The 14,800-nt window shown below is 41.1% G+C and overlaps 1 protein-coding gene across 1 annotated transcript in view; it reads left to right on the top strand.

Annotated features, from left to right (window-relative positions):
* ADAM12 (ADAM metallopeptidase domain 12) overlaps positions 1 to 14,800 on the top strand; it is a 187,642-nt gene that overhangs the window by 96,238 nt on the left and 76,604 nt on the right. Inside the window, exons 4-5 of the mRNA XM_059820998.1 lie at positions 8,897 to 8,975; positions 13,266 to 13,342. Coding sequence (XP_059676981.1) covers positions 8,897 to 8,975; positions 13,266 to 13,342 — 156 coding nt within the window. The remainder of the gene's footprint in view (positions 1 to 8,896; positions 8,976 to 13,265; positions 13,343 to 14,800) is intronic.

Below are 14,800 nucleotides of genomic sequence, written 5' to 3'. Positions count from 1 at the left end.
AAACATCTCAATGTTTTCTAGTGAATCTTTTCAGCCACTATTTTACGGTACTGTCTGTGTTGCCTACATCTGTAACTCTAATGCTGCGTTCTGCATGCAAGATCAGAATGTTAAAAAAAGGCCCCTGGATTATCTTGTACAAATTTGAGTGGAAGCATAATAATAGGAAGTATGCATTTCATAAGAAACCACAGTATTGTCATCTGAGGAACAGATCCACAGAAGGGGAGCCAGAAGTTTCAGAGCCGTGTTAGTCTTTGGTCTCGCCAAAGCCAATTCAGAATACTGAGTTGCGTAAATTTGTCCAGGTTCAGCCTGCAGCGTAGCAGTGCACGCTACTTTTGATCTTTGCCATAGATACTTCAGAGATACAGTAGTTCAGTGGTTATTTCCAGCATAATGCTTTAACTTACGGCACGTTGCTTCTGCGTTTCACAGCCACTTCCATTACTCTAAGTTAAAACTACTTAATGTAGCTCACACAGTAAAGTATCTCTAAAGCAGTCAGCCTACACAGTTTGCCTAAATGTACAGAATTGTCTTTTTCCATCAAAAATCAGTTAGCTAATAAGCACTGTCATCTTTCCGTAGCTGATAACAATTAGTGGCCAGTGGTATTCTGGAGCCTTTACCAAATCTGTTTGCTTTTCATGGCATACTGCCCAGCTGAACCGATAACATGATTTCTATTATTCCGCTACACAGGGAAGCTCAAGGAAGTAATATAAAATATTCCTCACAAGGAGCTCTCCTAGGGCAGTTCTGTAAGAGAGAGGCTGAAAACTGTCAAATGCAGCTCTGGTATATTGGAGTGGGCCAGTGAAAAACAAAGTCAGAACATCTTTGAAGTTAACACGGGCAGGCTGCTGGGAAATCAGTCCTGAGTTTGGCTTTCGGTGTGTGTGAGATGAGCAGTTTTCGTCAAAGCTCACGGAAGTGGAACCATTCCCTCTTCTGCTGGAGAAGCTTTGCTATGTCTCCAAGCTCTCTTGTGAAGACAGGGCGAACCTTGCTGGTATTCCTCTCATTCTCCCACGCACACCATGTGGGTTGCTTCTTCCCTTAATGACCATCTGAGGTGCAGGGTACCTAACACAGTCCCATTATGACTACCCTGAGGGTTTTGGCCAAGCTTAAGCCATTTTAGGGAGAAAACTTGTTTTTACCTATCTGCTTGGTTGGAAAACCTGTTGTTTATCTTCTTCCAAGGGAGAACAAGCTTTCACCGCAGCACTGGTTAGCAGTATTCTCTTCATTAACATTTTGGAACTAGAACGATAAAATAAATGCTACAGTTTTGGCAAGTACGTGTTTGCCGTAAACATTACAATGAGTGATGGAATCAGGGTGTGCATCGAGAGCCTGGAATAGCATGGGAGGCCGCTGACGTGCTTAATTTCATTTCACTTTTTCTATTGAAGCCTGGGGAGGTGAGGTTTATGGTTTATTTTCCAAGCCGTCAGGAAACAAGAAAGCTCTCAATCACTCAGTGATTGCCAGCTAGGGAGGTGGTTTTCTCCCTTAGTTGTTCAGATTTGTTTGCTTAGACTGTTCTTTGGTTTTCTAAGTGCTGCAACCTCATGTAGTGACTAGTTTCGAAGACAGGATGCTTGTAGGCTTTAAATGCTGTGCTTGTCCTTCTTGTCTCCCTATCCCCAGCACACCAGAAAGCAGCTATCGCTGAGAGTACCTGAGAGTGTTTCAACACACTGTCTAGGGACAACTCAGAGCATGGCTCTCGCTTTTAGCGTCGTAGCATGTGTTTATGAAAATTTGCTCTCTTTGTACCAGATACTGTTCCAGTCATGCAAGGGGATGGGAGTGGGTTTTTAACATGGACTCCAGTAGATACAGGATTATATGAATTTCAGCATCAAAAGAACTGGGTAGAAGTACAGAGACATATTTTTCACATGTAGCATATGATCAACTCAAATTGTCTATCTACAGACCATGTGAAATAGGCCAGAGGCTACTACCGTAGAGTTAATATTGAAACTTTGGATGCTTGGTTGATTTCCTAGCTATTATAGTTTTATTTTGCTCCCCTCTTTTCCTCAGAATTGTTGTGCTAATTAAGCTCTGCGAATTTCAGTCTCTCAGGTTCTTCAATTATGACATGGCAGTCCCTCTATGGCAGCACACTGGAGTGTAGCAGATAGGATATTATGAAGTGGAGACATTCAATGGGAAAATGTCCAAAAGCATTTCAAATCACTTAAGATAATTAAACAAGGGGAAAGAATGCGGTGTGTTTAAAGAATATGTGGTGGTTTTGTGAATAGGATGATGTTAGGTGCCTGTGCATGGGAAACTCATTACCCATGCTTCACTCATTTGTTATTTTGTAATGAGAAAGAAGAATTGAAAAACGCCTCTGTGAATGTTGTCTTTGTGAATCTCAGGAGGTACTTGCACTGAGACCACCACTGCAGAAGCAGCAGGCTTAACAGACTTGTTTATTCTTCAGGATATACCTGCAAAGAAATACAACAATTGAAGAAATAATAATTAATTCCAGTGTAAAGGTCAAAATGACCTGAACTGAGATGCTTAAGAATTAATGGAGTACACTGGTGTCAGTAGGCAGCGGTTTAGATGACATTTTTTATAACTGCCTATGTGCCATCCTGTTTCACTCTCCCCACCTCCCCCCTACAAATAGGCAAGGTTTAAACTGCACAGCTGGAGGGCTTTTAATAAGAATTTGTATAACAGAGTGAGGCAGTACTTGGATGGGGGAGAAAACAGGCACTTTATCATTCGGAAGAAGGAGAAAGAGTAACGGCTATAAGTAAAGGTCAGATGTCTGTCTGAGCTGCAGGCAGCATACCAGAGGAGAAGGGAAGCACACAGTCAGGTTTGAGTCAGCCTTGCACTACCGGTGGCCTATTATGATCAATGCTCCCACAGAGTAGGTAGAGCAGCTGTCTGTCGTCATTTAAGAAGTCATAGGAATACTTAATGTTCTTCCTAAAACACCAGTTCTTAAAGTAGTGTAACTATACTGAGGTGTTAATCAAAGCCAAAGGTAAGCAGAAAAGCAAACTTAAGAGCATGAAAAGTGTATGTTCCTCTCTGAAGCTCAATAGGTCCACAGCACACCTTCTCTAGATCGTTAAAAGCAACCCCGTGAAACCTCCTAACCAAGGAGTGCATGGCTGTGATGTTGGATCCCAGAACAGAGATGTCCATGTGTGACCATATTTGAAACAAGATTTAAGGTGAAGTATAGGGGCTGCATTTCCAAACCTTTCCACAGGATTTTATAGAATTTCTCAGAATCATTAAGGTTGGAAAAGACCTGTAAGGTCATCAAGTCCAACCATCAACCCAACCCCACCATGCCCACTAAACCATGTCCCGCAGTGCCAGGTCTACATGTTTTCATTGCCCTTCTCTGGACATGCTCCAGCAGGTTGAGGAGTTGCAGAAACAAAAATCAAATCGTATATCTCAGTGCTGTCAGTCTTGCAGTGTACATGCAGAGTACCCAAGATTCATTCCTAGGCATGTCAGACCTCAGAATCAAATAGTTTGCAAAGCTGTATCTCAGATTTGAGGCTGCTTTACACCTCCATGAAATTCAAAAGAAAACACAGAGCTGCTTTTAGAAATTGCTTATCATGTTTCTATTTCAGGTACAGGATTTTAGCTAAATGTCCAGTTCCTGCTTCATCTTACCCCATCTCAAAGCCTTGGTTAATGCTTGAGGGCAGTAGGCAGGTCACGCCACGTCCCTGGGAGTGCTGGGTGGCTTTGGGCTGTATGCCACAGAGCGCCTGCCCAAGAGAAGAAGCCCAGGTCCCTGCTCGCTCACTAGCACTAACAATCAGACAGTGCTAGCAGAAGCAGGGTTTTCTTATTGTAAAAACTTGGGTCTCTTCTGCTGGCCCTGATTCCCTGCTGAAGCAAGAGTTAAGTTTTATGCTCTGTGTCATGCCAGAGCAAGGCATAGTGCTTCTGAGATGTGTCACAGTGAGCCACACGCCACTCAGGATGTTGAAGAAACGTGTACCAGACCATGCAGACATCCTATTGTTTGGCTTTAAAGCAGTGCTGTTGAATCTCGGTTGCTGCGTGTCACTTCAGTCTCACAGAGCAGCTTTGAGAGACTTGTAGATTCATTTTGATGGATAACAATGTTGGTGTCTTTCCCCTTATATCTGCATTGCAGGGGGATGACCTGGAACAGGGAGGGTGACCAAAGAATTTCCCTCCTAAAAGACAGATCGAAAAAACAAGCGTGTGTGCTGTGAGAAAGAGATTTACTCCTTAGGCTTTTGTCTACCGGTTTCTCCCATATCACCAAGGGAAACCCTGGTGTCTGCTCCTGCTGTGATGATGCTTAGATTTTTCCTGAGTAGCACTAGCATGAAAAGTACACAGCTCTTGCCATTTTTTATAGCCTGATGTTCTATATCATGTGGATGGTTAAGGGAGAATTTGATAATAATCTGCACCTATCTGAATTATGTATGTATCAAGAAGGAAAAGCAATTGTTTCAGTTAGTGTAACCAGGAAAAACTAGAAAAGGCTGAATATCAGGAAATGCATCATGACAGTAACATCTGTTGGAATGCAAAGTAATCTCCCTTTGAAAGTAGCAGGATCAGCATTGCTTCTGACATTTGAAGCTCGATGAGGCAGAACCTAATTTGATCTACAGCATGCTTGGCTTCCAGGGAGGCCGTCTGTATGATCCAGTAGATTTTTTCCATCTCTAACTTCTGCGACTCTGTCTTTCTGACTCTCCCTGGGTGATGAAATATCATTATAACCTTTTGAAATAATATATCGGTGCCTGGAGAGCAGAGAGTGATTTTCTCATTTGCAAGTGCGAGGCAGTGTGTTAAATTACCATTCCTGTCATTAAAAGCATTGAGTAAAAAATTTGATGTGTTTAAAACAGGGTATTTTCCTCCTCCCCAAACAAACCACCTAACACTTGTCGTTGTGGGGGGCCGGGAAGGTGAGGGTTAGAAGTTTAAATAACGTTCATCATACTCCCTGAGGCTTAGGTTAGTGGAAGCTGCTTGACACCTGAAAATGTTTCAGCAAATCTGACAGGTAAGCTTCCTGCTGAATTACAGAGGATGAGGAAGACTGTGCTGTGTCTGTCATAGATCAGGAGGGATAAAACTTGTCCTTCTGGGCCATGAAAGCTTCTACTTGTTAATTTGGCTCTGGGAAATGTGAAAAAATCCACGGTGCTGACAAACACAGTGACAATACATAAGTAAATTAACTCGAGAATTGCACTTTTGCATCTGCGGAGAATAAATGAGAAAGTTGTGGTGTTGCTTCAGCTGATTTTTTTTTAATCATATCCAGCAGTTCTCAATCGCATTTGTTTCTGCCTCTTCATGCGGTGCAAAAAATTGATAATCATCTGGTACTGCTGAGCATTGTAGCTGACAACATTTGAAACTCCAGGCATGGTGATGAATTGCACTATGATATATGAATGTTATTTTGATCCCTGCTCTTTCAAAATTACATTGATCCAATTAGGTTAAGTAGCTTGCCATCTAAATTAATTTACTTTCCTCTATTAATGTCCTTTACTGTGGGTCAAAACCAGAAATGTAAATCAATCTATTACATTGTGTATCTTTTGGGGGGAGGTAATTAAATTACCTAATAGATACATATGTCAAATTCATTGTTTAGTATGTTAAACAATATTGCCATAATCAGAAAGTGAAGTGGTGCACATTCAGTTGTGGAATTTGAGTGCTTGTTACACTTAGCTTTCATAACCTTTCAAGAAATGCCTTTTCATGACTTGCTGTCCCTGGATACTAATGCTGCGTGCTTATTCAGCTATGCAGTTTTTAAGATATTAGACATTTTGAAAGTGGGGATAACAGCTTCTTTCTCTGCCAGAAATTGTTGGACTCCCTGGTGACATGTCTTGTAGAGGTCCCCAGCCTCCTCAGTGTGGAGAAAACCTTTCCTCTGGCCTGCTCTCAAACTAGCTCTAGTGTCATACGTGGCAGGAAAACAGATGTCTTAGCAATGATGTCTTAGTTACTAAACTGAAGGAGTGTTAATGCAGACTCCTGAAAAGCTTCCTCATTTTCTTAAAAAGGTCCTTCGGTGGTACATGAAATGTCCGTGATTTGAAATCCTACTTTGGCTTCTACATTGGGGCATACCTTTTATTTTATTAAGTTAGTCCAATAGTGGGACTCCATCATCTCGGTGCTCTTACCAGTCTTTTACTACTCACACTGGGAATTCTTATTTTCAGCTGGTATTTTCATCAGGGTAGATAGCAAACTTTCATCCTGATAGGGAGATTGATGACAGCTGCACCAGGAATTTGTTTACCTGCTAAATATCCTCACTTTAGTAAGTAGACCTGTCCATGAAAGACTCCAATGAAAATGAAGCATTGATGTAAGGGAATGAGATCCAGTGTCTGGAAACTGAACGTTGACACAGTCAGGCTAGATACAAAGTGCAGCGTTTTTACATTGAGCTTAATTAACTGTTAAAATCTTACCAGGCTTGTGGTAGCTTCTTCATCATGAGAGATCTAGGCAAGGGCTCTATACAATAAGAAAATGGATCTGGTTCCATCACAGTCATAGCACTAGAAGATTAATTCAAGTCAAATGATCTATGGAGATTGCTGATCACAGCGCTTCCTTCTGGTATTAAAATCTATGAATCTGTGAAATATTTTCTAAATCTGTGCCTGGGGGTAGAATGAACAGAAGCAGAAAGGTCACCTTTATCATCACTGCTGTCAAACACTTTGGAAATAGCAGAGCACAAAGCGAGTATATTGCTCAATCACTTTGCCCTTATGCTGCCTCTGCTACCCTATCCCTTGCCTGTATTTTGTCCCATTAAATAAAAATCGCTCCAGTATCCGAGATGAAATCCCATTTCCAAAAAGTACACAGCAGATCTCTGTTGGCTTCAACAGCAATGGGATCTTACCTTTTGACTTCACAAAGGTGATGAATGCCTGCTAAGTGCAGAACTTAGTAGTGTTGTTATATAAATAATAATGACAATTGAGAAAGCAGCTGTTCTTTGTGATAATGAGACTGTAGGAAACATGGATGCAGCACACTTTGTTTCAGGCAGGCTTTCCAGAGGCTGCAGGTACAAGAGGTGAGATAAAAGGAGGTGTCAAGTGCCAGCCGAGACACCACAGGGTGTTTGAGGTGTCCCTACGGAGCTGGCTGGTGAAATATATAGAGTACCTAAATCAACACTAGATGCCTGGTTGGGCAACCAAATCCTGCTGTAGGGGTGGTGGTTGGCTGAGATCCAGAGCAGTTCCTGTACAACCCACCAAATGCTGCAGTATTTTAACATTCTGTATCTATTAATATGCTAATATTTCCCACGAGCTGAAAAATGTAAAATGAGAATCTGTGCTTGAATACGCATTGTGTTGGGGCTTTGCTATCTTCATCTTTTTACATTGCTGTTTCCCTCCTTTTTTTTTTTTTTTTTTTTTTTTTTGGGGTCTTGTTTCATTCAGCTTTTTATTTTTTTTCTAACTTAAGATAGAGGCTTTTAAACATGAGTTTTCTCTCAGGTATGTGTTTGTACAGTTCCTAGCACAACCAGGTCCTGATCATGACTGAGCCATTGGATATTAATGTGATGCAAATAAACCAATAATGAAAATTAAATGTTTCTTCATATTCTAGTTTTAATGTTTAAACAAAGAGCAAGAAATGTGTACTGAGACTGTGTGGTAGTTCACACTAGTATATATGCAGGAGTGCAGCATTAACCAGCTTTAAGGAAAAGAAAGGGCCTGGATTGTTCAAATGAACAACCCAAAGGAGAAAGGCTTCATTGTGAAACCCTATGCCAAAGATTTTAAATAGTCCGAACTCTCCAGTTTTCTGAAGGTGATGGTGGTGTTTATCTTTGGTTTCTTCTATCTTGTGCTCTCGCATTTCACTAGAATGTTTGTCAAAACTCAAGGACATTTGTGTTGAGGAACATAGTTTAACACCTATGTTAGGGGTAAATGTGAATATGTATTCTTCCTTCTGGCTTTGTTAGAAATGCTCTTTAGGTAAGAAGTTGAAAAACAGATCAATAGCAAGACTTTTTTTTTTAAAAAAAGGCAGATGCTGCTTTCCCTAATCTATGGGTTTACTACAAAAAAAAAAAAGTTTTCATAGTTGTCACACACATGCCCCTCTCTGGAGATTTCTGGAATATGGTAGTTGCAAGTCAAAGTTTTTTATATCATTGCCAATGGCAGGCGGAGAAGTGTGGAGAGTATGAGGACAAAATGTCTCATCACAGACGTGGTCTTTCGCCGTCTCCTGACACATCATTTCAAGTTGTTAGATTTCCATTCGTGAATATCCTTTTCAGATGATCAGAACAAATCCAGTACTCTAACTTCTGTAATGTTTTTGTAGTGTTTTTCCTTGAGTGTCAATGGAAGAAGTTTGTTTCATTTACCGAGAACTAAACTACTCTTTGGGTGGTCACTTGCTGATGAATACAACACATCATATAGTAAAATAAGTAACACAGGGAAAACGTTTTCCTTTTCCACAAACCACTATTACTTAAGAATACTCCAAATGTCTAGACTTCAGATTTAATGTACAATGTGTTGAAAATTACATGGAAGACTCAATGCTGAGATGTGCTGTCACGCAGTCCTCATTTGGAAGAGAAAGCAGTCTGGAAACTTGTAGTCTTTTCACAATTAACAAAGGAAGTGTTCATGTACTGCAGCTTCAGTATTTGGAGCTATATTTTTCCTTATTTCGCACACAGCCCCGGTAGTCATTGTATCGTTAATGCTTGGCCTTGATCGCTATCTCAAACGGAACCACTAAAGGACAATATCAAGGTGATGTGGCCTTAATATTACATCTGCTCTATTTTTTCCAGGGGCCTGTTAGCAAGCAGCTTCACAGAAACACATTATTTGAAAAACGGCACTGATGTGATTCTCGCACGCAATTACACGGTAAGGTTGGTGTTTCGTGGGTAGATGATGCTTCATCGTTAAAACCCGAAGTGCTCTCTGCTGGGATCTGAGCCATGGGATGAAAGAGCTCAATGTGTGATCTTTTTTTATTGTTGCCTTCAGTACCTTTTTGACTGCTGTGATGAATTTTTAGAGAGAGACTTTAAAGGCAAGCTGTGGGGTTTTAGCTGGGTGACTTTTAAAATCTCTAAGGTTTATTCAGCTTCTTGGAAATATACCCATTAAAATTTTATAATAAATGGAGCCATTGTTGATCAGTCATGGTGGAAAGTCCTGGTTGAGTTAGGAAGAAAGCCCTAAATATCTGTTGAAATCAGTAGTTAAAAACTGCTTTTTATAAATAAAAAACACTTTAAGGCAGTAATGTTTTTGTCCTTCAACAGTGTCAGCACCTTAATTAGAACCAATGCAGCATGCCATTTTAATTACAAAGTTTATCTTTTATCTGCCTAAGTCCTATAAAGTATTTGTTATGTTACATTACCTATTTATTGACTCATTCAGAAGAGGCATTGTGCGTTGTGTTCCCATCTATAATGGGCTTTGCTGGTATCAGCGAAAGGCATTATTTCTATGCATAATATCTCACTTCTGAAAAAGCATCTTCATTATAGCCCCAGACCTCCCAAGTAAAGCAATCATTTTGAAAGCTTTCAGTGTTTTCTTTTTTGTTGGATGCTCATATCTTCTTCAAAATCAGCTTAGTAGAAAATAGTCATTTGTTTTAGAAACAGGAAGGCTATATAGACTCCTTGAGGATGTAAAAGGAAAGAAATGAAGCACAGAACTCTCTGACAGATTAACCTACATTAACATGAATATGTGTGCAGCTAATGATAGCTAGGCTTTCCCTTACTAAAAAAAAAAATAAAAAAATCTGTTTTCACAATGGCAGTAAGTCATGGTTAATACTGACAGTGCATTTTGCTGCCTAAAATATTTTTTGAGAGATCAGTGAATTCATTTTTCATTAAATGCTGCAATATTGTTTAAAAAAGATAAGTCTCTGTGATTTTATTTTTATATCTCTTCTTCACTGAGGACATCAATATAGTCTGTGGTTGAAACCAAATCCAATTTCCCATTGAAAAGTTGCTTAGTCAAATTCTGCTCAGAGGTCAGACCAAGTCAGGTTCGTGGAGCTGTTGTGCGGGGAGTTTCTCTAGCACACGAGTCAGTGCCCAGGTAATTTTTCTCATTTGTACCACTTGAAAAATTTGCAGTTGTTAAAATCTGATATGTATTAAATGATTTCAAGTAAGTCTAGAGTACTGCTTTAGGTATGAAAAATCAGCCATGGTAATTATTTGTTTTTAGGGGGTCATCCATTTTATATACTAGTTTACAGGAATAAAAAGATTTGATAGGAGAAAAAAAAAATCCTGCAGTTCAGTGGAGTTACTGAGCTAGAAATCAATTTTCTACCAGTCCAATTGCAGGCCATGGTCTGATAAGTTTACATTTTCAGTATTGAACTTTGGCATCATATAGCATGTGGATCTCAGAGAAGTTGTGAAATGGGCCACAACAAGGAGCTCAAAGTTAATAAAATGACAAGCTGTGTATGGAGCGGGAAAGGAATCAGGACCTTTGCCATAATTCACTCTTTGATAAAGATGGCTAGACTGCAGCAGCAGCCTGCCTGGGACGAGAGATCAGCTCGCCCTCCCTGTTTCACTGAGGACTGTGCTTAACCCTGGGGATGCTAAACCCCAAAAACTGGCTTCTTAAGAGCTCGGAACTGTACCTCTGCCTTATACGTACTTTAAGTAAGTTTGCAGATGACACCAAGTTGGGCGGGAGTGTTGATCTGCTGGAGGGCCGGAGGGCTCTGCAGAGGGATCTGGACAGGCTGGATCCATGGGCCGGGGCCAATTGTATGAGGTTCAACAAGGCCAAGTGCCGGGTCCTGCACTTGGGTCACAACAACCCCGTGCAACGCTCCAGGCGTGGGGACGAGTGGCTGGAAAGCTGCCCGGCGGAAAAGGACCTGGGGGTGTTGGTCGACAGCCGACTGAATATGAGCCAGCAGTGTGCCCAGGTGGCCAAGAAGGCCAACGGCATCCTGGCCTGTATCAGAAATGGTGTGGGCAGCGGGAGCAGGGAGGTGATCGTGCCCCTGTACTCGGCGCTGGTGAGGCCGCACCTCGAATGTTGTGTTCGGTTTTGGGCCCCTCACTACAAGAAGGACATTGAGGTGCTGGAGTGTGTCCAGAGAAGGGCGACGGAGCTGGTGAGGGGTCTGGAGCACAAGTCTGATGAGGAGCGGCTGAGGGAGCTGGGGGTGTTCAGTCTGGAGAAGAGGAGGCTGAGGGGAGACCTCATCACTCTCTGCAACTGCCTGAAAGGGGGTTGTGGGGAGGTGGGTGTTGGTCTCTTCTCCCAAGTGACAAGTGACAGGACAAGAGGAAATGGCCTCAGGTTGCACCAGGGGAGGTTCAGGCTGGATATTAGGAAAAATGTCTTTCCTGAGAGAGTGGTGAAGCATTGGGACAGGCTGCCCAGGGAGGTGGTGGAGTCACCATCACTGGAGGTGTTCAAGGAACATGTGGACGTGGCACTGCGGGACATGGTTTAGTGGGCATGGTTAGTTGATGGTTGGACTTGATCTTACAGGTCTTTTCCAACCTTAACGATTCTGTGATTCTGTGAAGTGACAAGAATAAACCTACTTTATTTTTGGTGTTAGACTGTTTCAGGGTCACTGTATGATAGCCAGTGCTGAGGTGGGGGGGTGTTATTTCTCTTCTATCTTATCAACTGGGCGCATGTAACTGATAATATTAAAATAAAGTGAAATAGTGTGCTCACACTGAAAACTTTGACGTCCATAGCGATTGTGACTGAAGCAATTATCGGAAAAAAATTCAGTCTATGACTTCCTCCCTTTTATTGTGGCTTTATCCTTGTTACTGTGTTACTGACTCTTTATGAGTACTGATGATAAAAATACCCAAGAGTAAAACACTATTACCCTGTTTCTGTCATTTCCTTCACTGAGAAAAGCTATTGAGATTTGTACTTAGAAAGTCAAATGTTGCTGTTCTGTGTTCAGTTGCTCATGTTGGAAATACAAATGCTCTAAACAAATATTTTTCATGGTATAACCTTATTTGCAGAAAATTCATATCTGAATTATTCCATCTTGCGCAGCATTTTCATGGCTATTGCTTTCTTTAACAGAATCAAGGTGGTCTTTAAAAGTCTGTTCTGCAAGGCTTTGTAAGTGAAAACCGTGCCCCAAAACTGAAAAGGTTAATTAATGCAGCTAGATGGATGTGAATGAACCAAGTAATAAAAAGGCACAGTGAGATGACAGGTTGAAGCATGAGTGATAACTTTCCTTTGCACTAATAAGATAGGAACCTTTTACAACAGTGTTTCCAGTTTCCAGGTGGCATTCAAAGGAGCCGTGAGAAAAGAAATGCTGGACGTGACACAATCATTGCTTTCCAGCCAGTCACATAATTGGGAATGTAATATAACCTTTAGTCAACAATAAAATTAACCTTGATTCCAGACAGATATGTGTATGTGCTGAGAAAGTATCTCTGTTGAGGGTGCCTTTTGCAAGCAGTGAATTATTAAGGAAATACAATAACCTAGCTGCAAAATGAAATTGGATCGTTGCCTCTCAAAATAGAAGACCCTCTTATTCTTGGTTGTTCTTAATAACAGGCAGCCACTCAGTTGGGTAATTCAATAAAAGGTTTCCTTTCCAACCTGTTTCCCTTCCCCTTCATTTACTCTGTGATTTTTTTCAAACTATAGGGTTGGGATTGGCTTTTTTTATGCTTTCCTTTATACATAGTTACCTCGTATAGACATACATAGATGTAAATGACCTTAAATAAAAATACGTGTCTATAGAAAGTAGTAAAATGTGCCAGCTGATTTGTTCATCTGATTAATTTTATAAAATATTCCCTATTGTAGCTTTAAATAAAATAACACAGAAAAAGGTTGTCAGACATGCAATTTAAACTCCATTGACCCTCTTTAAAAAAACACAACACAAAAGAAAACAAAACAAAAAACCCCACTCCTTTGGAGTTTAAAAAACACCCAAGATTTCCATTTAGGAACCATTTGGACTGTTACGTATGGTGAGTATTTAGCGGGGCAGGAAATGTGCTGTCACTGTGGTTCTGAATGCTGTAGCCTGAAATCAATAATCACTTTGAAATAAAGGGGATGGAAAACCATGAAAAAACTAGAGAGCAAAGAACATTTATGACTATTGAAACGTTTTCTCTTTTTTGCACTCAGGGTCACTGCTATTACCACGGCGATGTACGAGGGTATCCCGACTCCTCAGTCAGTCTCAGTACCTGCTCTGGACTCAGGTGAGCCAATATTTCAGTAAGACTTGAGCTCTTTAAGAAACCATCCTAGTACTCGTTGAGTTTTTGTTTTGTCTTTTAATGAACATATCAATATCGCTTTTTCAAATGTTGGTACAATCTCTTTACAATCCCTTTAGTTGCTCTAAAGAGAAAAAAAGAAACAGATCATGCAGTTTGGGGGTTTTCCATGACGTCCCTTCTCTCTAGCTGCCCATCCTTCTCTATACCCTTTTGCAGCAGTGCAGTGCTTGGCACATTTTTGGGCTGGCAGTGCCCAGCGGCTCTCCAGTCCTAGTCCTCAAAGCTGTTTCACCAGTGATGGCAGGACTCCTTTGCAGCTGCGAACTCATGCATCATCCAGCAGCCTCATCATTAGGAGATATCACACTATAAATATGGCTGTGGAGCTCAATAAATGATGTTCATGGCAGGTATGATGCTCAGCATTAGGATTTTAGCTACTCATTAACAGAAGAGTAGCAGATTCACATTGCCGAAAACCAAACCTCCTCTGAGTTTGAGAAAGGAACAAGCTGACAACATTTTAAATACACAATGGACACAGTTCAGGAAACAATTATCTTCCTTACTTGGACAATCAGAGACTGGTATTTACTCACAGAGTTGTTCCAAATCACAGTAATTAACTGTAAATTGGCTCTAGTGTTCTCCCTGGAAAACCCAGTTTTCCTGTCAGATTTCCAGCTGTCTCAACCTTTTCTGGGTTTGTTTATTTATCTACAAACAGCATGAGTCGCTGGAGTATTTTTCCCTTGATTTTGCATTTTGTGCAATAGTGGTATTAATGAGGCTTTCGTAATAGAGCTCTAGGACAGACAGCAGCAGAGAGAGCTAATGGTTTGTTACCAGGACCCCCCTCCCTGTCAGAGGGACCCATTTGCTGTAGTGGATGGGATTCCTGTGGCTCATTCCCACACAGAGAGGGGTTTTATGGGTGCCTGGGTATGTATCTGGCATCTTGCACAAGGTTAGTCTAATTAACCCCTTGCATGGACCGTGGCAGTCTGTGTTCACCAGTCGTTCTTGCAGTCTGTAAAAATATAATGCAGTGCTCTCGGTTTTTTAGTTAAAGGGATTGCGTTGCTGCAGGGTCCACTGGGAAGATTTGCACCATGTGGGATAGGGTCTGCACCGATGTCTTGTTCCAGACCTACCTAAGAAATTAGGAACTCTGAAGAGAAATTACTCCTCTCCACATTAAAAGCTTTTTCTTTCTTCTCTGATGTGCTCCTTTTACAACTGTTGAGATCACAGAGTCATTTCCCAGTTTTAGGTAGTCGGGTATGTCAAGGCAACATAGGCTGCCATAGGAAAAGTGTAGCAGCATCTTTTTCAGTAGAAGTTTTCCTAAGTTTCGCTGCCAACGCATGTTTTGCTCTAGCAGGAGAACAACTGAGGACCTATCTCAGTACCTGTGCCCATTTAGCTGCTGCACTC

The sequence above is a fragment of the Gavia stellata genome, chromosome 9 (genome assembly GCF_030936135.1).
Source record: "Gavia stellata isolate bGavSte3 chromosome 9, bGavSte3.hap2, whole genome shotgun sequence".
NCBI classification, from domain to species: Eukaryota; Metazoa; Chordata; class Aves; order Gaviiformes; family Gaviidae; genus Gavia; species Gavia stellata.
Note: the sequence above shows the minus strand (reverse complement) of the source record. Positions and strands in the feature narration are given on the sequence as shown.